Here is an 11930-nt window from a genome sequence, read left to right on the forward strand (position 1 = left end):
GTTATCCTGTCAAACTTGCAAGTCCGGCAGACGGATGAAGCTACAGAACCAGAAGTCAGGCAGGCCAAGCCTTGCTGCTATAGCACAGGGTATGGTGCTTGACGCTCTGAGCAGCCCCCTATGTCAAGATGAAAATCGATAACTATGTGATTGCAGGCATCGACCGAAAATGCAGCTGTCGTGCATGCCGTTCCAGCGGAAACGTATAGGTCTGTTACAACATCCTGCGTAGTGTTGCTGTGTTGTTCGCGAGTCCCAGTTTTATTTTCTCTACTAAGCAGACGTGCATATTCAGCGAACACAATTATGCTGTGCTGCAAATGGACCACTCCACGGGCGCACGCTAGATCGAACCGCTCTAGCTGCAATCCAAGCAGATTTCGTTGCAGAGCATCTGGCCCATCTGGTCCCTTGGACGGCGCCCAAGAACCGGATACAGCTCAACCATCACCTCAAGCCGCCGCGTCGCAAATCCCTCTGTCTAGCGCGATCAGTCGCAGTCTTACAGGTAACGAGGGTGGTTGAAGAAATGCACGTAGCTGAATCTCTTGGCGTCGGCGCAGAACCAAAGGTGCCGTAGCTCCGTGACTTGTAGCGTCAGACCTCTGCTTGAGAGTTTGCCAAGGGCTGGCGAAGTGGTCAAATAGCAGCCACTTCAAGTCGTAAATGTTTCCCTTAAGGCTTCATACCGTCGGGCCTAGGGCTTTTACCGACATGTCGTCGTCGACTATCGATATCGCAACACATGCTGGAAAGTGACGAAATCCCCTTCACTGTCCTCCTTTCTTGACAAGATTGGTCTCTCGCTGCGATCTTATGAAAGACACGCCCATCCGGGCACCTCTCCCCCCAACAGAGCTTTCGAAAGGCAGCAATCGGCTGTCCAACTCCACGAACTTGCTGCTTTGCGGCGAGTCGGAAGAGACGTGGAGGCGTCTGGACAGCAAGGCAAGTGACATCCGGATCGTCTGGATTGTTTGCTGGCGCAAGTGTTGGCCCGCCACCGTCTCTTAGCACCGCCACCCCTTCAAGCAGTCGATGCAACACGAAGCATCTACTTCATAGAACCCGGGATTGCCGTGCCTATTAGTGTAGATACCATTCGCATCGTGCTACCAGGCGGTCACCCTCAATAGCTAACAGCTCCCTCGATGCCAGTTTCACACGTACATGCTTGCACATCTGTCTTACGCTATTGGGTCTTACGTTATTGGGGACTGCGCATCCCCCGATTAGAGTCGGCAAACATGCCTATACGAGGCTGGGGTTGGCTCGATGGACTCTTTGAACCTGGCGCTGGCGGCGCTACCGCGGACTGGTAGAGCTCCGTAGGGGTGTGCATCTGCAGGGCTCTTCGGCATCCTGGCTTACTGTGCCCCAATATGCCTTCTGTTAACCAGCGGCAGCAGCAGCAGCAGCACCGGCCAGTAGCTACGGACGCCCCACACAGCGCTCTCCACTGCCCCATGGCAATGTCATTCCAGGGTGCGCATCCTGTCAGCGCCTCCATGTCGGGTTCGTCGCGCCTTACGTCTGCTCGTGGATGTGTTTTGTGGAGGTTATCCAGGGGGCGACCCATATCATGTAGTGCATGTGCGCCATGCCGCTGAGGTGGCATATCTTATCTTTACTTGCACTGCAGGTGAACAAGTATCCGATTCAGCGAAGCTTTACAGCCATTGGAACTGGAGGCCAGGACTTCCGAGCAGCTATGGTGAGCTGGGGGACGGATGAGTTTATGGATGGATGGATGAATGGATGGATGGTGCGATTGGGTAGGGCTATTGACAGGTGGCCGATTGTGGCCCCAACGAATAGCACACGGCAGCGAATAGCACGTGCTGGCGCCTACAACAGGATACAGTCAACCTAATCCCCCCCTTGCCTTCCCTCGCGCGCGGGGTTTGCATCTTTCAAGCCGCAAAGGGGAGGGCCTTGGATTTCGTTACCGCCGCCTGTGTCTGTTTGTCTGTCTGTCCTGTTTTACAAGCCGAAACCCGAGCACAGGAGCTTTGATGTTTCATCCCTCTTTGGTTGTTTCCACGACCCCTGGCGGTTTGGGTGCTATGCAGCTTGGAACGTCCGAAAGGGTTGTTGCTGCAATCTAGCAATTACCACCACTCCCTTTCCATGGTTTGCCGCTTTCCCACGTTTTTTTTGCGGGTGTGACCAGGTGGCGGCGGTGGAGAGCGTCGTGGGTTCGGTTCACACGGAGTGCATTTCGGAGCGGCATTCCAGCGGGCGGAACTACATCAGCGTGACTGTGGGGCCCGTGTGGGTGGAGAACGGCGACCAGGTGTGTGTGAAGGGTAGGGTGAAGGGTGGTGTGGGGGTGTGTAGGAGGTTATTTTAGTGAACTTAGGCGCGGGCAGGAACTTGCACGAGGGGGAGGGGGAGGAGGACGGTACCTCTGAAATACCTTTACAGCCCTGTCTTGGGTGTGTCTCTGCGAGGGAGAGGGAGAGGAAGAGATGTTCATGCGATGATTATGGTCCTAGGATAGACATACTTTACCAAGCAGGCGAAAGGGGGAAAGCAGCGGGAGGTGGGTTACCGATGGATGAACATGAAATGAATTCCCCCGGTGGCGTTGTCACCCAGTCGTCTAGAGCCGCCTGGTGGTGACAATAATGCAAGCAGGTGATGCTAGCTAGCGCAATCAACAAAAGGCTATAATGATATTATATTATACGCAAGACGAGAAAATGGCAAACGGAAATGGCACACACCGAAGGTACAAATAGACAGGCAGATGAGGGAGAAAATGAAGGTGATTTTGCAGGTGAAATGCCCGTGGATTTCCTTTCCTTTCAGTAAAAGGGAATCTGCAAACGAAACTGCTTTTGCTCTGGCGTTGTTAAGAGCACCCAGTAAGCAGTGACCAGCGAGTGCAGCGAGTTGCACAGTCGAGCTCAATGGGCTCGAGTGGTAAAAGCGTGCGCGGTAAACAAAGGTTGGCTTAGTTATCCAGTCGTACGACTGAGACGGCTAGGGCATCACGCACAGGCCGCTGGGAGGATCTGGGATGGCATGCAGCAACGGAATCGAACTAACTAACAAAATGAAAGGATGGAGAGTTTTAAGGTTGTTTGGAAGAGTTGTCAAACAGACCCATCAAACCCGTCCATGTGCGGATTGTATCGAGCTAATCACACGTATATGATGTCAAGCCGGTTGCCGCCTGGCGCACCTGGCGGGCAGCACGTGTGCATGTCTGTGTTGCACATGTAGAGAGTTGCACATGTAGAGAGTTGCACATGTAGAGAGTTGCACATGTAGAGAGAAAAAGATAGGATGGGCCTTTAAGGTTCTCACATGCGGGCGCACGCCTGCAACGAAGGCGCAGCATATAGGGTAAATTCCCCTGCTCCACTTCCTGTGCCGCCTGCTTCGCCGCCGACGACAAAAGGCCGAGTACGCTGTAAAGTACCGGTATTTTGACGGTTGTGCCAGTTAACAAATCACTTAACTCGTCCCTTGATAAAAGAGAGCGGGTGTGAATCCTTGCCTTGTGTGGTGGCGGCTAGATAGAGCTGCTACGTAAGCTACTTTTTAACTCCTCACTCCTGCCTTGCTTTCCGCATGTGCGTGTACATTCGCGTGTGCATATGAACGCAGATCATCCAGGTTTATGCCAACATGAAGAATGACTCTCGTGCGCGGTGGATTATTTGAGAGCCATGGACGGTCAGTAGCCGTTATTTCTGTGTGGCTGTGTCGGGTGAGGGTAGGGCGTTGTCTTTGACGTCCTCCTCCCGCTCTCGCCGGGTGGGCTCGGCGCGCACATGCTGAGCGCGGCGTGATGTGCTTCCTGGTCCGCCTCCGTTACAAAATGGGAAAGGTCGCCTCTTTCTGATGCTCTGACGGAGTGCGTGTATGGTTGGTATTAGAGCTGAGAATGCCACCGGCACTTGTGAGAAGTCTGCGACGGAAGACCCTCTCCTCGATCGGGGGCGGCGTGGAGGGAGCCCTTCATCCATCCCTGTGGGCGTGGACGCTGGTGCGCAGCGCGCTGCTAACATCTCGGGTGGTGGCTGACGGACGATGCCTGCAGTTGTTTGGTTTCGTGTCTGCAGGAGGGGAGGGATGTGAACGGGGCGGGAATGGAGTGGATTGGTTTGGCTTAGCTCCAGGATGGACTGCTGGATTGTGAAGAAAACAGTGGCTTGGCTAGGCTAGGTGACTGAGGTCCTTGCTTCCCTTCAATCTTATTTACCGCACGTATGTATTTGTGTTTTTTTGTCGTGGATGGCTTGGGACTTCGGGATTGCGGAAGGGCGGTCTACGGAGGTGTCCATGCACATGTGTGTGTGTGTGTGTGTACATAATCGGTGAATTTGCAGCTCTCATTGATACACGATACTCATCGATACACGACCGTCGAGTGTCGAAGTGGTTGGTGGAAATGCGATTGTTACATTGTGGACCCCGATCGGGTCGAGTGCTCAGCTTTGTAAAGTATGGAACGATTCCCTTTTTGTTATTGGTGTGCTATAGCCCTGTCGGTCGTGGCATGGCATCACTTGTGACGAAGGTTTTTGGGCACCATGTTTCGAACCGCGTGTTTGGCGTGCTCCTGGACACACTCAAAATATCCCTTTAATATCCCTCATGGCCTGGTGGACGCCGCGTTTTTGTGCGATGTTGGCTTCTGGCAACCGCTCTGGTTGATTAACGCTGCTAGAGAGAAGTAACATATATATATATATATATGTTACTTCTATATATATATATATCGTTACCTGCTATCTTGGCGCTTTGGCTTGCATGACGGATAAGCAAGTATGGCGAGTTACTTCGCGGCGGCTTACATGTAACGTTCTTTGAGCCTATTTAAGGCCCCCTCCACTTGACTTTCTGGTGCGACTGAAATACCCCGAATGACGGGTTGTGAGCCGTCATAACGACTGCTCACCGACGGAAGTACGGCAAAGCGCAATAGATAGAGCGAGGTCCCGATGGCGAATAGCGAATTACACAGACGAATAGTAACGAATAAGCGTAAGAGAGCAATTTAACGGCTCATGTTCGGTACATTACACCGGTTGGTGGATGCATGGGCGGCCGTCAGGTTGGCGATGGGACGGGGCCGGACGGGGTGGGACGAGGATTGGACTGGGGATTGCGGCCTGTGGACCGGGGATGTCGGTTTTGAATTTGAGATGTGGTTTGTAATGAGCTTGAAAAGACGCGTGACTGATGTGCATCGTGCAGGCTGGCGGCCTGCCGTCTGTCATGGGCCGCGCGGCCTCCATGAGCATAAGCCATGGCTCCTCCTAATCTCCACTGCAACAAAAAAGTGCATTCTGTACCTGTACTTGTGCAACATGAGCCCATATCTAAGTTTGACTGGGCATCGAGTGGCATCAGACAGAGAGCTGGAAGAAGCATGTATATAAATACTGCTACCGTTTGTAGCGTGTCAAGGGTAACCGAAAAATATATTTAGGGTGCAGTTATTACAACGAGTACAGGTAACGAACCCACATCACTGCCCACATCAGTCTGGAGCCTACTGAACCAACTAAACACACCGGCTATACATAACGCTATCGTTTGATAAGCAACCAACCTATACCCCAGGGCACGTACTCCCACGTCTGTAATTTTTCCACGTGACTATAGACGAACTATTTTGAGTTTTAGACGGCTCGTCTATAGAAGAGTTTTTTAGACGATATAGACGACCGTCTAATAGACGACCCATAGACGACCGTCTATACCCAGTCGTCTATAGACAGGCAGCAAATAAGCACGGAGCCGCGCATTCGCAAGTACCAAAAGACCACAAATTCCCATGCCTTCAAGCAAAAGAAAGGGCACAGCGTAAGGCCGGACTCCCGGACAGGGTGCAAGGACGAGAAGATGGGCAGGGATGCATGCTACTGACCTGGCTGGTGCACGCTGACAGGTGGAAATCTTCCTAACAAGACTGCCCATGTATACTTACTTAGGCAGGTGGCTGGCAGAGGTTAAGGCCTGACTTCTGCTCCCGGAGTGTCCGGATTCAAATCCGCCTGCCGACCCCTCGGCTGTTTGAGGGGTGGCCCCCCATCTTGTGGACGATGTAGGACGGGATTATATCAATTTGCGGGCTGACCAGGAACTAAGTTGAGGCGCCGTTGATCCGCTAGATTTGGCTGGATGCTGGTGGTGAGTTGCTGAACCCAACGAATACATTCTGAAGTCGGATGGGGTGAATGGATTAGGGTGCCCCTCTCGCAGGGGAGAGCAGGGGAAAGGGGGCCGCTGCCATGGGAAAGGGGGCCGCTGGTGAAGCTATACCACCCTGTAACAATCTACATACTGAGGTTTAGATTTAATATACGCTGCACAGAGCTAATTTTCAAACCTTGGACAATTCTGAAACAAGTTAAAACTAATCCCGACAATGTCGGAGGCCTACCCGGAAATCGATCCCAGGACCTTAAACCGATAGTTTCAGTAGTGTATCTAAAAATATTCTAACCCTCGCTCTAGTCCCCCATTTGGTACGGCCGGACCGGTCCTGGTCCTCACTGCTGGACCGGCGTAACAGGACCTAACCGAATTCCGGTCCAGCGCACGGTCATGGCCCTGCAGACTTGCAGTACCACACGTTGCAAGTGTTAATGTTAATTTCCGATTCCTTGTCCTTCAAGTCCTAGAAACAGCAAAATGTTGTCGCACTGAACTCAAGAAGAAAAAACGAAGAGCTTACGAGCTTATGGATGTTACGGATGAAATAAATAATTTTATTAGGGCAGCCAAACACTGCCAAATTATATAACACCATAAACCAAAAAGCCTATGTGAAAGCGAAGGTAAAAAACGTTTTATAAGATCCTTACATTCAGAGGGGTATTACGATGCAACTATTGAGACCGAATTTCCAGAAACAGAAAATGCGATTATTTTTTTACAAAATGGGTGGGAAAGGTATAAAAAGAAGGAGATTTTGCAGTAGCCGCTAATGTTATAGATTCCGAAAAAGTACTGGCCGAAAAGACTGAAAAAATAATTGCCTCTCAAGTTTCGATGTACGCGCAGTTTAGATGCACGAAGCCAATATTGATAAATCTGACGATACTCTTGCAGTAAATCTAATGGTTAATGCCGGGCCATATGCAGCAACTAATTCGGTTGATTTTAGAGGTCTACGTTCCGTAAATCCTGATTATGTCCGAAAATTTATTTCATTTGAAAATTACCAGTGCTTAAAGTCCTCTTCAAGCCCCAAGGGTCTCTTCGAAAGACGTGTCTTTTTACCAGAACAAACCCCGAAAGACTGGATCATACTGACACTGAGGGTAAAGTACTAATTGTAATTCAATTAGGACAGAACATGCAAGTGTAAAAGCTGGATTCAGGTATGGAACCGACTTAGGTTTTGGGACTACTGCGGGGTGGAGCCATATAAGCTTAGGTTTCATTTATCATTTATCATAAAGATACCGTGTCATGGTTCATACAATGTTTTTGAATTTGGTTCAGCTTTTGGCGGCTTTTCGGAATGACAGCGACAACGGTTAGCGGATGGGGACGACGTAGTAGTCTGGGCATATCACGGAATCTGCATCCGCCGATCGGTCTGCGACTTGGCTTAGGACTTTGAGAAGAAAACGTTTCTCCAAAGATATCTTGCTCTTAAATAAACAAGTTAACTTTTGCTTAAAAAAGCCGTTGGAGAGAGGAGAGACGTGATATAACTGACGGACGCTTGACAATGCACTAGATGGTGTCGTTGTAGTATGGGCCAATCCTGGGGCAGCGGCGGTGGCGGAGGAGGATGCAGTCGAGCATTTAGAGGAGCCGCCTCGGTAAGCTTCCATCAGGGTGGCTCACGTCGCGTACGTGCTGGTATTTCCATCCTGTAACGTCATGGTGTTATTTTCCCACCTGCACAAGCACAGGCACGAACACGGACACAGATGCGGGCAAGGGGCCCAGCATGGGCCGTGGCCGCAGCAGCCACGGCCACGGTGGTCATGGCTATCATTGTGGCCGTGGTCATGGTCGCGGGACCGTGGAGGGGGAGACGGATGCGGACGTGGAGACGGAGGAGGTGGAGCCCCACCAGAAGATGGTGCCAGCACAGCTCTCGATGGTGTTGCTGGTGGCATGAGTCCGGTTGCCGCAAGCATGTGTATGTCAAAATCATACCCAACCTCCTCTGCAGTGAACTCCTCAGGCTGCACGGCCTAGGCCACCAGCTCCGGCTTTTGGGGCGGGGCCCCAGCGCGAAGCGCCCAGGTGGGGTCCCGCCCTGTAGGATTGCCCATGTCCATGTAGCCGTGTGGCGTGTGGCCGTAGTGTAACGGACCAAACATAATATCTCGCCCGGCTGAAACGCGTTATTGGTAATAAATTGCACTCACTATTGCATGGTATCTCGCCTATAGCCAACAAAAAGGTATGAGCACAAACAACTTTGGCTGCCTCCATTGACCGAGGTCAAAGTCACATCAACGCCTCTAGGGCTAATTTTAATCTCAAAAGGTGCCGTGTATCTCATAATCAAATTCCGGGATGACGGCTTATGATAACTCGAACACTCAGCTTGTGTTACCATTTGTCCGCACGAGCATTCCAACTTGCCACCAGCAGGCCGACAAATTTGCTTTCATTTGTCTTTGAAATACGCAAGCTGCTCGTTTGTACATTTAATTTGGCCAATGTTCGGGGCCTCCGAAGAGTTGCGATGAAGCTCGCGGCTGTGGGCCGCGTTGCTGAAGCCGCTAGCGCTTAGGGAATAAACATCACAGACAGCACCGGACTTCACCCAGCTTGCGTTACCATTTTCCCGCAGGGGCATTCCGACTTGCGGTCTGCCGCACTGTCGATGCGGCATGCACCCGGGATGGACGCGATTCGCGTGGCGCCCGCAGGCGGTGCTGACGATTCCGCGGGTGCAAGCATAGCTCCCACAGCATCCGCACTGCTGCAACAAGCACACCTCCCACCACGTTGACGCTACCCATCAATTGTCACACGTGCCGCCCTAGCTACCGGCCTGTACGGATCCCACCCTTTTTCCGGCTTCGAGGAAGCCGACAACCGACTTGTCACCGCAACTCTCCCCATCCCCGCGATCATCGAAGGCCACAATCGGTGCGCGCATGAGGTCTTGTGTCGTGTGCTCCTCGATGTGTGCAAGAAGCTTCTCGATACATTGCATTCTTCGTCTGGTTGTGGTGCTGACAGGCTTCCGGGGCGGCCATATTGCCGTCGTCCACGCGGCAAAGTATCTGGCTCGTATCTGGACAGCGATGCGATTGAGAGGATCTGCGTGGACGGGGTGACGAGGCCGGCATTCAAAGCCGAAATCCTTTGTCTTGCTCAGCCATTAGCCGCAACGTCATTCGACCTTTTATAGATATCGATTATGTACAGGCATGCATACTGGAAGATGCTTCAAGCTGGTGCCGGGCCAACCGCCCATATGCGGACTCGACGGCGAAGGCTCCTCACGCAAGCTTAGGGTACGCAAGCTTAGAACAATATAGGGTTAATAGAATGAAGTAGGTAATGACAGGAGGACTCTATTCCGGCAAAGTGCCTTGCTGCAAGCACGTCTTGTTTTAAGGAGCAGCACTTTACATTGATATGTCGAGTAAATTTACTCCCCCACTGGCTCCTTCCCCCACCGCATTATCGCGTCGGAACACCAAAGGACCATGACCTGTTGAAAGCACCGTACGGGACGACAATTGGTAACGATGCGGGCGTGGGGGGATGTAAGATACGTTTCCAGCAATTAGAAAATTTCCCATGCTAGTGAGCATTTTAGAAGAGAGGGTTTCATGCCTTACTACCGTGATGGAGTACTAATTCTTGTAATGGCTAAACACAAATCGCCGTGAAGACCTTTACTTAATGCAGCCGCTACAGAAGGGTTACTGATCGTAGTTGCTTGCCTGACCGGGCGCATTGTAGCGGAATGGTGGAAGCATGTGTCATGTACTGCTCGCGTTGCAGGCTTTCGTGCCCAATACGAAATAATGCTATTGTGCTGCGTTATTGTTGATATGCGGAATGAGCTGTATCCATTATGTCCAACTGAGAATCGGAACAGGTGTTAAAGGGCGACGGTAACTAGGGGGGAAACGATAGAAGATAGTTTTGGGGAGCCTCTTCGAACGACTTTGTCCAGGATAATTAAGGTTACTCGCATAATTGCACTCCATGGGTGGGATTGCGAGCTGCCTATCCACTGGACATACCCGAGCGGAAGAGCCTGTATTTGCAAGCAAACATGCTGGAGGAGCTTTGGTGTGTAGCGAGACTAACGAGGCCGTGGATCAAGACAAAGCAAAGGCCACAGCCTCAGCTCGCCATGCGTCAACGTGTGAGTGTTTCTAAAGTATAGGTCACGCTTTTGGCCTGTATTGATGAGGTTGAATCTCATGTTGCAGGTGATGCGGTTAAACTTACGCCAAGGATGTTATCTCTTACATCTGCTGCTGGGCCAGCTCGGCTCGCGGTTCGCCATCCCGGGGACCCTATCGATAATCCTGTCGAGCGCCTATGCAAGGAAACAGGTAATGTAATTGTATCCTAATCTCTTTCCATTTTTCCTAAACTTTGGAGTCCCTTGGGGATGTCTTGGGGAAGTCGAACAACGCCAGCACGCTGTTAGGTGTGCCATCCAGGCTACCTTGATACCCCGTGAACGGCTTCACCCTTTCGATCTGCTGCACAGACACCTAACATGGTAGCGCAAAATACGTAAAACTCGCAGCATCCCTTTTACTCCTGCTCCTCCCTCTCTCCCGTAGGCAGTGGCTTGGCTGTCCTCGACCGTGCTACACTTGAGGCGGAGCTCAAACATTTCCACCAACCTGTCGCAGTGCTGTACGTGTCTTACGTAACGCCCACGCCGTACACGTCCAATTTTGACACCCTGAACAGCAGCATCAGCAGCCCGAGGGCCGCAGCTCCCGCGCCGGATGCCACCCTAGCGATCCAGCGCAGCAGCGTCGACGGGAGAGTGTGCCTCGTGTTTTCTACAGAGCAGGGGTCGACAGCGGTGGGCTGCGTCCTGGCAAACGCAGCGGCAGTCAGCGCGCTGCAGCTGCTCGATGAGCAGGTATGGTACACAAGTCGCAGGGGATAGGGAACCAGGTACAGGGCTGCAGGAGAAACCGCTCCGTAGGCCGCCGGCCCCGCATTCAACCCCATTGCCTCTAGCGGTTTGAGACTTTGTACGGGTTGCAGAGGAGCCGTCCTGCTGCCAGCAGCCGTGGACTCCGACTCCTGTGGACTCCCGCATCACCTTTTTTTGCTCTCTGCTCACTTTTGGCCGCCTCGCGGACATCCTGTGCGGCCGGTGTTTTTTGTGCCTGCCTGTGTGGGATGCGTCTGCATTATGGCTTGAGGCGACCGTTTGCAGCTCCCACCACACGATATCCTTGTTAGGCCTTGGCACGGCCCGTAACCCACATCCACAAGTGGAAGCGCTTTCAGTCGTGGTGGTGGTGGTTTGGGGTGTTGGGGTGTTGGTGGTTTGGGGTTTCCACTTCCACGGCTGTGCTCGTGCTCATGGTGATGGTCATGATGGTGGTTTCCCGGGATTTCCCGAAACAGGATATATTGAATTTCCTGGCGCGCAGCTTCGCAAAAGACCCGAGCCTGAAGGTCCTCTTTCAGGACATTGTCAAGTAAGCATTTTTGTGGATCGGGTGTGGAACGTATCATAGGGCCGTTCGTGCAATAGCAGAGGGAGATGACAGTCCAGCGGAAGCGCAACTGAAGGACGTTGTGGTATATGGCGCCACACACACACACACACACACACTTGGTCGCGGCACCGAAGAAACGGGGGAGAATGTTGTCTGTCTGTCTGCCTGTCTGTCTGTCTGCCTGCAGAAACAGTTCTGTTGCAGCTTTGAACTGCACGCGCGCACAAAATCGTCATGGCCGGCTCGCGGCGGGATTGTTTAGACGCAGGG

At 52.2% G+C, this 11930-nt stretch overlaps 1 protein-coding gene across 1 annotated transcript; it reads left to right on the top strand.

Annotated features, from left to right (window-relative positions):
* Positions 1-245: 245 nt before the first annotated feature.
* On the top strand, positions 246-5280 carry VOLCADRAFT_105282 (uncharacterized protein; the record flags this gene model as incomplete). Its single annotated transcript, XM_002951818.1, has 5 exons — positions 246-508; positions 857-948; positions 1643-1714; positions 2174-2296; positions 5215-5280. The coding sequence occupies exons 1-5, from the start codon at positions 307-309 to the stop codon at positions 5278-5280; spliced, it is 555 nt and encodes a 184-aa protein (XP_002951864.1). The 5' UTR covers positions 246-306.
* Positions 5281-11930: the final 6650 nt, after the last annotated feature.

The sequence above is a fragment of the Volvox carteri genome (genome assembly GCF_000143455.1).
Source record: "Volvox carteri f. nagariensis unplaced genomic scaffold VOLCAscaffold_26, whole genome shotgun sequence".
Lineage (NCBI taxonomy): Eukaryota > Viridiplantae > Chlorophyta > Chlorophyceae > Chlamydomonadales > Volvocaceae > Volvox > Volvox carteri.